Source organism: Dermacentor albipictus, chromosome 1 (genome assembly GCF_038994185.2).
Source record: "Dermacentor albipictus isolate Rhodes 1998 colony chromosome 1, USDA_Dalb.pri_finalv2, whole genome shotgun sequence".
Lineage (NCBI taxonomy): Eukaryota > Metazoa > Arthropoda > Arachnida > Ixodida > Ixodidae > Dermacentor > Dermacentor albipictus.
In genome coordinates this window covers 362,822,734-362,837,404 of record NC_091821.1, presented here as the reverse complement: position 1 = coordinate 362,837,404, position 14,671 = coordinate 362,822,734, and the positions used below count along the sequence as shown (strand labels likewise).

The window sequence follows — 14,671 nt, the reverse complement described above, 5'->3', positions numbered from 1 at the left end:
AAAATAAATCATGTAATGTGCCTTTGTTTACCCAAATACTAATTCTGCGTGCCATCATGTCTACAAATCGGGTGAATGCACATCATCCCAAAAGGTTCAAGGGCCCTCCTCCCAAAACCCCACTGCAAATTTTGGATACACGGTCGATCCCAGACATATGGAACCCACATATATAAAATTGTTGTCTCTATGGAACAGTTACAAAATCCCTTGAATATCCCATACAAAAGTATAGAGCTGGTGCAAGCGTATTTCGAGCACCCGTTCACCGGCACATTTGATGTAGCATATTTACTCGCATAATAAACAGACTCGCGTAATGAATGCAGCCCTCACTTTTCCAATCAAGAAGTGTTGTTTTTTTTTCTTGCATAATGATCACACCCTAACTTGCTGCCGTGAAATAGGAGACACACAGTACAATTCAGCATTTGATATGGTGTCCGGCGGGTGCAATTGTGCCCGACGCCGTGTCTCCTACATTTATTGTGATAATTATATGGACACTCCAGGGGCATTTTTGCCACTGCCACGCGCTGCCTGGTGTAGGTGTGAGTGAAAGTGCACAAGGGAAGCTGACGATCGCAGCTCAATCTCGCGCCGTCGCGCAAAAGGCCCCATGGGGCACGGCGGCGGTGTTGTACTCTGGCAGCAACTGTGTATTACACAACTGCGTCCGAGGGTTGCTGATGATTGCGGCTCAGTCTCCCGCGTACAAGGGAGGAAAGCAGGAAGGAATCACACCATCTTCTGTCGCGCGCATGTCGCCAAAGGATGGGGAGGCAGTGGGGGCGGGGGTTTACTCCTGCAGCAATTGTGCATTGCGCAACCGCGGTGCGCCCTACCTTCAAAGCAATCTGCGTCGGGAGCCGAGTCGAAGGCAGCTCATACCTTTGTGCGTGCTATGTTCTCGCCGCTCAGTTTGCATTGAAGCGAATGTCGGCAAGTTTATAAGGCCGATAAAACTACTATCTTTACTTCGTGTAGCTGTCTGCACATTTGCTATCGCAATCGATGGCTCGCATTTTGGGCAAAACTGAAGTTTTTTGAGGTTGCCGCAGAAAAAAAATTGCTCAAAATTTTACCCCACATAATGAACACCCCCCCCCCCCCCCCCAACCTTGTGCATATATTTCGGGAAAGAAAAGTGCATCCATTGTGCGAGTAAATACGGTATTGAACGCTGCGTCGCAGCGAAGCCCTCCAAGTGCTTTTCTCTTCACAAGAAGCGATACACTTTAGTGTGCTGTGCGTGCACAGAACAAAAGGGGAGTGACGTCATGTTGGTTTGGTAGGTCATGCAGCACTGGTGAGCATGCCTGCTTGTCTGCAGTGCTGCTCTAAAGTTGTAACACGTGGCAACAATGTTTTCAGACAGACCGACAACTAAAGGAATGCGGCGAGGAGAAAGGGGTATGCTTACAATGAACCAAGTGACGCTGTTCTTGGGATCCAACGCACAACGAGTGCATTCTCATGGTTCTCCAAGCATTATGACATGCAGTCCCCAAAAGCATAGCCTTCAAGATCTGTTTCTGTTACTCAAAGGCAACTGCCACTGGGGAGGTGGTGAAATTTGGTAAAAACAGCATTCTAGGGAGAGAACCATGGAGGATGGAAGAGAGTGGCACAAGGGGGTGGCATTCAGAGGAAGTTGCCTTGCGAAGGCTGACTGCCTGACATCAGGTGCTGCGAGGGTGAAAGCCATGTGACCAAAAGAGTGGAGGGTGGACAAAGCAGGTGCGGTCAGTCGGCTAGTCACTTTCGTGCAGTGAGGTTGTGTCCGGTTGTCTCTCTTGCAGCGTAGTGTAATTTTCGCTTTTGTCACAGCACTGTGTCAACTGTGGATGCCATGGACACAAAAGAAACTGAATAACTTCGACTTCACAATGAAGGCGCCCTTGATTTGACAAGTGGAAGCTTGTGAAACGTCGTCAGTCGCAGAAGCGTTCAGAATTCCTTGCAGCACTCTAAACGCAACCCTGTGGAACAAAGCTGACGTGAAGATGAAGGCAGCGCAGTCTTGCTGTTCTGGAGCGGGTCAAGTGCGCGTTCCACCACAAGACAAGATTGAAAAGTTCCCATACACCTGGTTTTTGGAGAGTCTTACCCAAATATCACTGTTGATGGCCCCATGCTCATAGAAAAGGCGAAGTGGTTTGCAGGAGCCTTAAATGTAGATGATTTTACCGGTTAAAGGTTTAAAGGCTGTGAAACACGACACCTTCAAGCATTCAGATGAGAGTTCCCAAGATGATTGAAACGGTAGCAAAACTGACAGCTTTGTCAATAACAATGGCAGAATTAAGTGTGTTGATGTCCACTGATATCTCAGATACCGTAAGCATACAATGCACATAATTTTTTAAAATAAGTTGGTAAATGTTTGAGTAACCTTGGAAGATTTCTGCACAACTAATTCGGCCGTAACCTGATAAATCAGGGCAAAATGCATGATCCTAAAAGAAGATGCGATTTGCTCACCTCCACAATCATGTACTCCAGAGGCACCTTGAGCTTGCCTTGGAAGCTCAGCAGCTGTGCAGCGCTAAGAGAAAAAAAAATAAAAAAGAAAAAGCTCTGAGCCAATTCAGGTCAAGCTACTTGCAGAAAGTGCACAGATAGCAAGAAAGCTAGGCAATAGGCTAAATTTAAAGCAGCGCCAGCTTTTGCTCTAAAACACCTTATATGTTCCTCACCTGTGAACCACAACAGATGTGCAATGTTATTTACATATTATCTATGCCTCTGACTAAAAGCAACATGCTTTGTGTTGTGCAAGTCATGAAAAACACCTCTATGTCACAGTAGTGATTAGGAAGATAACCTAGTACAGTTGACTTTAGTTAATCTGACCTTGCCAGGACTATTGAAATTGACTGAATTATCCTGTGGATCACTTTATACAGAGGAAGAAAAAAACTTCCGAACAGACCACAGCTTCATATTACAGTATTGAATGATTTGAACATTTATGGGTTCATAGTAGAATAACAACAATAAGTACTCAGACTTAACGTACACCAAACTATACTTTTAAGCAAAGCATGGTTCTGATTCTGGCAATTAAAAGTATAATATGAAACCTGTAGAATTTACCTTCACAGAATATAAATTTATTTACGCTTAATGTCAACTGTAAATCTCAGATAGTTCCTTGTTGCAGTTTATGGACAGAAACATGATGCCCTCCTTGCTGTCCACTGCGTTTGCCATCTGACATTTCTTAAAGGGGTTGGGACACCAAATTTCGAGACTATAAAAAGCATGTTGTAGGCTGCTTCCGCATGCAAGGACACCCAGAACGAGGTATTGGACGCTGCAAACATTTCAAAATAATTTTAATTCAGCTCCAAAAAGCCATTAAAAACTCCCTCTCGTAGTTGAGACCCATCGCTAGCGCGGCAGTTACTACGTCACAGAGGAGGAATGAAAATATTGACGTCATAGCACACTAGCACAAAAACGTGATGTATATGAGTAGCGATGAAATGCCGATTACGGAGCCTGATGAGCCGAGCGACCGAGCATAGCCTCCACTATGACCGAGCTACAGGCATATAGAAATCCTTTCTTAATGCAAAGAAAGGGTAAGGCGTGCAGACACGGACACAAGAGGAGAGAAGTGGACAACACGAATGCCGCTTGGCGGCCCGCGAACTGCAAACTGCGTGCGGCGAGTTGCCGTGCGAACGGGCCTAACACTAGCCGGCCGACTTCGAAAGGGACCAGGATATGCGGCGTTCGTGTTGTCCGCTTCTCTCCTCGCATAGTCGCATAGTTCGGCAGCTCGGAGCGGTCTCTCATTCGCTTGGCCTTTCTCATTGTGAGGGCCCGTCCACGTTACCGGCACGGAAACTCGCTGCACGCCGTTTGACGTTCGCGGGCCCTCGTGCGACGGCGGTTTTGCTCGCAAACGGCGAGATTTCCTTGCCGTAGAGAGGACGGGCGTGGGACCCATTTGAGCGGCAGCCGTACGGCAAAGCGGTCAATCAGTGACCGAGGAGTGGTCACTCTGGCACCGACGGCAGCTTCATCGCCTCTGATCGTTCGGCGCCGCCGATATTGTCGCTAGGCCTTTTCCGGTTCACTTCAAAGCTAAAGCTTACGGCACTTCGGAATGAATTACCGACTCTCACAAGCCGCAATATTTTCTTACCGTTGTTGTCGCTCTTCGCAATTATTATAATAATCGCGACATGCAATTCGAATCGCCAGTTGTTGACCTCTGCTGGCAGAGCACGCTTATGTGCGAGCAGACGACGCAGCATAGTTTTACGTCACTATTTTTTGTGGCCCACGTGACCAAGCCATGTTGCGTTTCCTCCTCTGTGACGTCATAGCATCCCCGGAGCCCAGAAACCGAAACCGAAATCGCTCGGTATAATAATGCCATTATTAAATTATTTATCGGATATATATGAATCCCGCTGTGCATACCGTGCTCCCTGAAGCATGACGCAACGTTTGAATCAACAAACACATGAACAAAAATTTTTATGTCTCCACCCCTTTAAACCACTCCCCTGAAGTCCAGAAGGTAGGCTAGCTCAAGCCAATGCTAACCATTTCGCCAGTTCTTGTGATGTAGAGAAGTCTCTGACATACCAAAAACATGTGATGCAACTCTGCTACCGCTAGCTTAGCATGCAAAATAGCATATCTTTTGAATGAGCATTCGTAATTAAAACCTGAAAGCAGTGTGTCGTCGTCACTTTCCTATGCAGAGACTTGTTTTGTGGCCATCTTGTACAGTTAAACCTCAATATGACGAAGTCGGTAAAATTGGCAATTTGCTTCATTATACCGAAATTTCGTTCTATTGAAATTCAATCTTTTATGCAAATAAGTACAGCCAGCAATCAATTTTTCTTACATGCAAAGGGGCCACAGAATTTACCGAATTATCAGCCAATAAAAGAAAACTAATTCGAATGTGACAACAATTCATTTTGATAAATTTGGAAGTCGGCAACAAATGGTACAATTTCCTGCCACATGTGTCGACAACATCTCAGCGGTACGAATTAAGTGAAGCCAGCCATGCTTTTATATGCACTCTGTCCCCACGGCTGATAGCGTTGCCCGTGGGGAGCAACTACCTCGTCTGCCTCTCGCTCCAATGGGTGACTGAAACTTGAGATTACGCAAGCTCCAATGCTAGATGTGCGGTAAGGTAGCTTACATGGTGCCATGCCGTCTTGGCACACCCACTCTGCATACGCAGCAGATTACCTCTAAAGCAAGGTGTGCAGTTGCGTACGCAATCACCCGTGCTTACAGCCATGCTTAGCCACGGTTGAGATGCGCACCAACTTAACCCCCTCCGCCTCCCCACCCCCTTGCAAAGCACTTCATCGCACTACCGCAATCTTGCTCCCCTCCCCCTCTTTCCCTTTGCTCACGCAGGAAGGCAGCACTCAGAAAGCCATCATCTTTCTTCTCTCACCCTTGCACTTTCACTCGCACCTGAAGCACACAGTGCACAGGGCGCAATAGGATCTTATCATACTTGGACATTATATGGAACATGATGCAGCTCCACTATGGCAGCTGCTCTTGTCGCGTGGCACGCAATTTGAGAGGTGTGTTTGGAAACAGCTCTTTGTAATTCAATCATTTGACCATCTGCATCCACGAAAGTTTCTATTTGTTGTCTCAGCATTCCTTTACAGCAGCAGTGAAATTTCATTATACTGAAATGGCATACAAACACACTTCATTATATTGAGGTTCTAAATACACGGTGTTCTTCGGACAAGAGGTTATGAAAAGTTTAATACTTCGTTATATCAAGAATTTCATTATATTGAAGTTTAACCGTAGTGACAATGGCGATGACACTGGCTTTTGCAGTAAGCTGCTGCTAATGCCTGCGAATGTGGTTACAGTTTTGCATCTGATCGTAATGTGCAGGTAATAGACAGTGAAATTTCTTAATACACAAAAAGATGCCAATGATAGGATGCAAACAGATATCTTTCTTTTTCCACAGTTTGCTCTAATGTTGGCAGCCAAATACTGCACAACAAAACGCACACAAAGCACGTTGTCTGCTGACAGCCACCGCACAGCAGGGATAGTGTCACTTAAAGCTTGGACAACAAAAAGTTCAGCTCACCAGACTTTGCGATCTGTATAATTGCGTTCGAGAATGTGACGCAGCTGCTCTTCACCCAGGAAACGTTCAATTGAATGGGAGCCTGGTAGTACGGGCCCCTAGGAGTACACATCAGGTTGAACGTTAGGAAATGTAACTGTAAAATGCACAGAAACTGAACCTTCTGAGAAAAATATACATTAGAAAGCAAACAGAATGCTCTTACCAGCAAGCAGCATGTGACATTTACACAGCGTGGTATATCAGTCTCCAGCAAGTACATAGACTGCAATCCACTCACTATGATATCAGATTTAATAGCATAAAAGTTATAACAAGCACGCTTGCACACCGGCATTTGATACCAGCAGCAATGGCCGCATTTTGATGGGGGCAAAATTTTGCAGCTAAGCAGCTGCTGAGTTGAACACATGCTTCAAGCTTTCCAGGTAACTTTTCAAAGTTGGCTTTCACGTTGTAATGATGTAAATTGCCTTCTAGCATGATGGTTAGTAGTGCTTGGCTTCAGCAAAAGATACTCGTCGCATTACAGCCAAATGATCAAAACTTACTTTGAGTCAGGCATCTATAGAGCTTAAAGCAAAGATAGTGGTACAGCTTAATCACTTGATCTAGCTTTGCCTGGTTCCAAGATGGCTATGGCAATTAAAACAAGCCTTTCGTTGGTGGCGCAATGCCCATCGCTTAGCACCACTCTGAAAATATGCAGGTTCAATTCCTGATAGCGTCCATAGCATGAAATTTGAATGTTTAAACGTTTCCCACAACCCGTTTTGAAAGATCTTAACCCTTTCGCTGTCACGGACGTACCGGTACGTTCTCTATTGTGCGTTCAAAATTTCGCGCCTGAGCGGAAAGCTGGCGCTCCTGGATTGGCCACGTCATCTGTTGACTCTTTCTACAAGTTCGCATATTCGCTCCGACCTGTGTCAGTCCATGTATTGAAGAGTATGGTGCAACTGCCACTCCCACTTTCTCTTTGCTGAGTGGCGCGGTGGCTCCGCGTTCGCTGGATCATGCGTCGCGCGCGTGTGGTTATGGGTTCAAGAGTAGTTCTGCAATCTCCGCTGGTTTGAAGGTTTTTATTTTTCTTCTGTTGGCGTGCCTGCTACGGCGCGTCAAGTTCAGGCGCATGTGCCGTTGCCTTTCCAAAAAGGGTGACTCGATTGCTGCTTTCGCTCTCTCGCTGCACCCTCGCTTCCGAATCGCAGCAGTAAACGCAAAGCCCTTTGAACTTTGTTTAACCTTTTTCCATCTCCCTCTGTCTTCTTGATCACGCAACGTCCCACATCTCTCTGTTGTGCGGGCGACTGAAAGCGCATCCTCCCTGCACGCGGCTACTTTCGGATGGCTCGGCGCGCGGGACCTTCGTCTGCTCATTGGAGCGGTGGCTGAATTCTGATTCAGAATACGAGCCGAGCTCGGATTTGGACTCGGACAGAGTCGCATGCGAGGAACAGGGTTCCGCATTGTCAGATTCGGATGTTGAACGGATTTTATAGTCAGGCTGCTGCTGATGATAATGATGTTTACTAACAACAGCTACAGAACACTGAAATGTGCATATTGCATTGACGAAGTTATTTGTATACCAATCATAATCAAAAATGAATTGCTATGTTCATTCCCTGTTATGCTCGTTCCCTGAAACCAAGCCGACACTGGGGGTGCGTCACGGCCAGAAAGGTCCGACGGCGAAAGGGTTAAGCACATTAGTTTTCAAGGAGTTTCAAGGGCCCTTGCATATCTTTTTGCCAATTTAACGGCTTTCAGGGCTTTTAAAAAGATGTACAAACCCTGCAGTTCCCAATAGTCAGCTTTGCCACAATACAGTATTGTTACACAGTCAAGCACATCCAATGTATTGCAGTGAAGCATACCAAGAGTGAAAAGGGGTTACCGTCATGGGGCAAAGTATGTGTTCCTTAATTATATACGCATGAGCCCGCCATCTCCTGTCATAGTATGAGCACTGAGACACCTAAGAATTGCAATGGCAGACCTTCAGAGCAATTTCAGACATAGCTGTGACGATTTGAGCTCTTGAGGAGAGTAAAAGGCATGCATTTGTTTTTTTTTTAACTGCTCAATCTTTCTGACATTCTTGCAGTTTCTAGGGAGTCAGAAAAATCAGACACTGGCTCTACTCATATACAGTGACACACAATTAGAAGGTCACACTATGCTGATTTTGCTGGCACAAATTCCCGTGCTGCCAGTGAATGGCCATAGCTTGCACTGACATGTTCAGTCATGAACAGATGCACATGTCACACAATGTCCTAGGAACCCAAAACCTTTAGAACAGGCAAGCATTCTTTCTTGCTTTTTTTCACCCATTCATGCTTGTTGACAGCAGTGAGACAATCACAGATGGTTTGTTCTAGATTCGAACAGCTGATGTAAATTAGTTCCAACACAACTGGCTGTGGTTTATGCCAGTGGATTTCTTAAAAACATATATTGTCTTGCTCTGTACAAGCTGCTGGCCTTGCTTAATGATCCTGACCCAGCTGCAGTGCTTTTCCTGTGAATGGAGTTAATCAAAGTAAGAAATAAAGGTTTAGGCTAGCAGCATTCATGAGCCTTTGTTGCCTCTCAACTACATCACTGTTTCCAGAAATGACCCAAGCAGCGCAGTTTAAAGAGATGGATGCACTACAGTTCTTCTGAATCTGTCTCAACTACATCACCGTTTCCAGAAATTACCTGAGCAGCTGGTTGAGAGAGATGCGTGCACCACAGTCCTTCAGAATATATTAGCTTTATCCACATGGAAAGGCAAAATGCATTAGACTGCAGCTTTCCATTACAGCATGAGCAGCATTAATTGAATGGTAGGAATTACGGCAGTAAATTCTACGCATGGACTGACTTTGTCAACCATGTTCCTAAAATATTTGTTTCTCGCCTGTCAGGTATTCAGACTCATGATGCCATTCACATGTTAGCAAAAAAATCTTAGCTTAGTCATGGGAAAAAGCAGAGGCAAATCCTGCCAAGAAAGATTCCTTTAATGCAAAATGGAAACCACTAACATGGCTGAACATCATGTGAAAACATTGCAGTTCATTTCGAGCAATGTTCCCGCATGCCATCACAGTGGTTCAACGACTGACATTTAATTTTTCATTTACCATAGGTGGAACTAATGCACAATGCAAAAGGACTTAAATCACCTCGACTTCTTTAAGGGGCACCAAAAAACACATCTTTTTGTACTCTGCCCCCATCGGAATGCATCCCACCTCAATACTAGTAAACACACGAACTCAATTTTAGTAAAAGGACAGAATTCCATAGCTAGTGAGCTTGGGCATCCAAGCAGGCTGCTGAAGCTGAGCACATGCATGCTTTTGTGCAGAAAACAAAAGCAACCAGAACTCATGAAACAAATTTCATTGAAATCCATGCACATTAAAAGACTGCCAATTTGCCCTTTAAAAGGCCCCTCACCAGGTCTGGTCATTTTGAGCTGACAAGCGCAGTGCATATAATGCACACTAATGATTGTGTCTGCTAAGTATTACATTGCTACGCACCGTAGAAAGAGCTGTAATTTCTAACCGAATGTCACTTGCCCTTCTCCTCGCGGGCGACGTGCTCCAAGCTGGAGGGCGATGTATACGTGCTAGTGCACCTACGTACATGTGTTTGTGCTGTGACGTTGCTGTGATGTGCTGTGACGAAACTTCAAGAATCATTCAAGGCAACATCTGTTATTTGTATAATCTGTTGCTTCAATAGACAAATTAAAGTTTAGAGAAATAATAAAACACACAAACCAAATGTCTGCATGTTTTTGTTTTACAGTTGAATCCCGCCACAACGAATACCGCTACAACAAAATTTCCGGGACAACGAATAATTCTTAATTCCCCGTCAGTATCCCATAGAAATTAGTGCCCTAAGTTTCTCTGCACAACGAGCCATTTTTGGTGAGCGTTTCCGCTTCGACGAAATTTTCGCGGTCAAAATCGAAACCGAAACAAGTGCTGCTGCTTGGGCAATTATTTCTGCGTTCCATATCAAACTTTTGTGATAACGAAGTTCTGGGAGAACGAATTTCTTTTCGGGCACCGTGAATTTCGTTGTAGCGGGATTCAACTGTACTTCGCACAGAAGCAAGAGAGATGTATTTCCGTTTGGTCTGCTTGTTCCCACGTTGTGCACAGAGACAACAAAACTATGTCATTTTCTACTGTGTTCCAGCGCGCAGTCATGCTCTATGATCCGTTTGCGTCTCCCTCAGTAATCACGTAGCACTGACTTACACCGCTAGTCAGGTGCCCTCATGCACAGCGAGCAAAATTGTGCGCTGCACAAAACGAGACTATCGCAACCGCTTGCGTGCAACACTGTCAGTGTAAGTGCGCCGCGCCACAAAAAAGGCGAGGCAAAAAAAATTAAGGCGGGGCCCGTGACATATGCGTCACGCGATCTTCAAGCTCCGGTACGGGAGAACGCAGGGAAGGAATTTCGCTTGCAGAGGCCAGATGGTGCAAGTGGAAAGGGTGTCTCTCTTGGCAGTGGCGCTTGTCTTCTGAAATCATGAGTTTGCGGCCCTGAAATATTTCTATCTCGGCTATTAATGAACTAATTTGAAAAATTCTTGCGGCGGAACGCTCCCTAGAGGGTACACACCTTCCAGAGTATAACCGAAATTTGCAATGTGGCCTGGTGAGGGGCCCTTTAAAGACAGCACTTGGATAGGTCACCCTCATTTACTTGGCGTTTGCCAGAGCAACAAGAATGCGCATGTCAGGAAGCAAACAATGTACAAAGAAGACCTATGGCTGCACTGCTTTGCATCTTTTACAAACAACCCACCTCAGGACAGTCAGTGTAGTCGAAGAGCCGGAATACCACTGTTGGGAAGGGGTAGATGTACTGTGGCTGGTGTGGTGGTGGGGCCAGGCTGGGCAGATTGTGCTGGAGGGCCTCACACAGAACACCATCAAAGGCAAGGTAGGGTCGCACCAGGTGCCGTTCTACCCATTTCTCAGAGCGCAGCTTTGACACTTGTGCCCAGAGACAGTCGAGCCCCTGTGGAACACAGACAGGTCAAGCCAGACCAATAAACCTACACAATACTAAAGTATAATGATCACAAGAGTGCTACAGTGTATAATGTCTCCTAGAGCATGGCTTGGGAACAGGAAAGCTGGTATTACATAATGACAAGAGGTGAAGCACAAAAGCTAGATGGATATCGCTCTCTTGCTTTCAAACTTCGCCTTTAGCCATTGTAGAAGTAGGAAGACTGAATGGATACGTATCCAGCAAGAGCACAGCTATAATGCTAACTTGAGCACTGTGCTGTAAACCTTCAAAGTTACGAGTTCAATGTAGGGTAACCATGCTTTTCAGAGATAGCAAGCAAAGAACACATGCACATGGCTGAAAGAACAGGAAATGATGGTGGGCTGGTTCACACTTGTATTTCTTTAAAACTGCCATTATTTCATAAAACAAACAAAAATGTCAATCTTGCACCCCTGAAACACTCGCAAAGCTTGAACATTTTAGTTTCCTATTAGCAGCCCAGTACTGCCTAAGTTTCGTCCGTGCAGCTGTAGTTCTCCACAAACATGAACTTACCTACCACAGAATGAACATGAAAGTCCATAACGCTATGGGAAACCGGTGCGGAAACTCTAAGGTGGGGTCACTAACAATTTCTTGTTTTTGTGTCTCTTCTGGCTTACCAAGATTCCGATCACAGTGAGAATGACCTTTTGATGCAAAAGTGTCAAATGGTTCATTGAGCGAAAAATGGTCTCCAATCCACGTTGTGAAGGTGGTTGGACAGCGAAGGTATAAACAACAACTAGAGCGATTACCTATTGTGACGTAAGTTGAAATTATTCAGTGTAGCAACATTCACAAGCACTTTACCTAATTATTAGCCTAAGACATTTCGACGGCATGTGGCTTGGCTTATGCCTCTACTTCATGCACCTACAAAGAGCGGACCAGAGAGAAGAGAAATTTATTATGCCTCATATGAACGCTGCTCTTCAGGAGTCCTCATTATATGTAGCCTTTCCATAGCACTGTCACAACACAAATCAGCTGCTAGGCGGGTTCATTCTTTTACATACAAAAGCGTAGTTATGTCACTCCCTGCTTCGTATGCTACAGTCAAGCTGCCGTCGCCACAGAAGCTTGTGCAGCAGTAATCTTAACCGTGAAACGTATGCAGGGAACGTTATGTGCTTTGCATTGCATGTAGGCGCAGATGTGCTTTATCATCAATTATGTGATTTGGATGCTTTTTGTGAGCTTGTTCTTTATTGAAACGCATGCTATTCTGTACGTTGTATGCATGATTCCAAAGAATGTATGCATTATTCGCTTCACTTTTCTGAGTGCTTGTAGCCTCTGCCTTACGGGGGTACGAGCCATAGCATTTGGGGGTATACATCAATGATGATGATAAATGCCACCACAGATTATGATAGATTTCTGTCAACGTCACGCCACGACGAAATCCTGGGATCCCAGCCATAGACAGCTTCGCTGTAAAAGCCAGTGTCCCACGTCTGCAGCAGCACCTAAATTTCCATTGGCTGCAGTGCCCTATCAGAAGCGCACTTCGACGGAGTTCTAATTGGCTTCAATGTCATGGCACGACTACGCCACGGCATGAGTGCGCCTTGACGGAGCAGAACGGGCAAAAGGGAACAGCTGCTGTCGCAGTACTCCGCCAGGTGTTGCATAATGGGAGAGGCCATTGCCAAGATGCCAAATCACCCTCACTCTCGCTTTCGGAAGCCTGTGTTATCCGCGCATTCCTTGTTCGCACAATCTCTCACCTTCGTTCTAACTGCACCTTGGTAACGCCAAATTAAAAGATTTGGAGGATGCCTAAGCTTCCCCTTTAAGAGTGGAATACAGTAGCATTCAAAGTTCCCTGACTGCTTCTCACACTTCCAGGCAATTGGAGCGTATGTGACTGTAATGTTTACTAGTAAATGCTAGCCGTGAACATTATGCACGAAGGCGGGATTTCTGGTCGAAACGCGGTCTTTTGCATGGGCCGTGATGCAACTGAGGCGAATGCCAGCGGGAGGTATTGCAAGGAACCAGTCGTGCCACTCCGAGGCCGCCAAGACACCTGCACGCCGGCGTGCGCAACTGATAGACGCGGCGGCTGGTTTGTGAATGACAGAAACGCTAGAAAAGGGGTTTCTATGAGTTTTCGCATAACAGAATTATGTTTTCTGATATAGTCAAATTACAATCTGAGAGCTATCATGTCTGTAGGTTGTGTGTAAGTCACAGTTTACGATTTTTCCAGGTATTTTAGCTTGAAAAATTCAATTCATTCAGTAAATCCCTTGCATCACATGGAGAGCGTGAGTATAGATGGTTCTAAAATCATTTTGCCGAAACAACATTCGACGTCGACACCAGACTCTCTGGGACACGAGCTTCTTAACGCTATCGCGTTAACAGGCACCAAGTGTTTCAATGTGCTCGCTTGGCCAAGAGGAGTTCATAACTCGAAGGACCGCTCAGCGTTCAAATGGACATTGATGATTTCACATTCACAAATCATAAGAAATGCTCAGGTGTCCTTGGATATATTGCTATATGTTCAAACTTTGACATAATGAACACGAATAAAACAAATGAGTGGATATAACAAAGTGTAAACATTGGTTTGCCATGCTTTACTTCAGTGAGTATTCTGCTTATATAATAAACCAAAAATCTGGAGTCGACACAACTGGCTAAAGCGAAGCAAAATTTGTCACAAGAATGTCAAATAATAAGCGGAAGCAGCATGAAATGGCACATTCTGGATGTCCATTGGTAACAAAATAACTGAAATCTGCATGTGGCAGTGAAAACCAAGTCTAGAGGGATGAAAACACACATCTCATGCTGCTGCTGCCCTAGGAAGGAAGGTGTGAGGGCCTCGCCGTTGCGAGGGCTTATCAGTGAGGAGATGAGCTTTGCACCTTCCACACTAACTTTTTGCAACATGAAAGTGAGGATAGTGCTCGTCTTTAGTGCTACGGACCACATGGAGGGTGACGTGTGGTTCTTCATGGACCACGATAAATTGCTGGTCCAAGAAGGATGACGATGGACACCTCATGCTCATTCTGTGAAGGTAAAGTTTGCTGGTTTCATTTTTTTCTTATTGCCAGAATTTGAGCCATGCAACATTTTTTTTGCTAGAAAATCATGTTGATGTTTCACTTTGACTTTATTTAGGAGCTCTAATGTCATTTCTACGTTAGTTTTCTGCTTCGAACCAATAAGTGGGTGCAAGTTCAACTTAGGGGAATGTTAGAATCAGGGCAAATACTGCCAGATGAATCAATGGTGCATTTCAGTATGTTTTCTGTCTTTTGTTTATTTCAACCCGCTGGATTAATTCAACTAATATTGTCAATGCCATTGGGGCCGAATTAGTGGAAGTCGAATGTATTTCCATTTTCACCAGCTCATTTGTACATAACTTTGACGCTGCACACCGGAATAATAAAGGCAACAAAGTTGCTATTGTCACTTACAAGGAAAGAACAAACAAAA

The 14,671-nt window shown here is 45.1% G+C and overlaps 1 protein-coding gene across 1 annotated transcript in view; it reads right to left on the bottom strand.

Annotated features, from left to right (window-relative positions):
- Positions 1-14,671, bottom strand: part of Cbp80 (Nuclear cap-binding protein subunit 1) — an 82,717-nt gene that overhangs the window by 55,372 nt on the left and 12,674 nt on the right. Inside the window, exons 10-12 of the mRNA XM_065443531.1 lie at positions 10,952-11,167; positions 6,122-6,219; positions 2,485-2,548 (exon numbers count right to left, since the gene is read on the bottom strand). Coding sequence (XP_065299603.1) covers positions 2,485-2,548; positions 6,122-6,219; positions 10,952-11,167 — 378 coding nt within the window. The remainder of the gene's footprint in view (positions 1-2,484; positions 2,549-6,121; positions 6,220-10,951; positions 11,168-14,671) is intronic.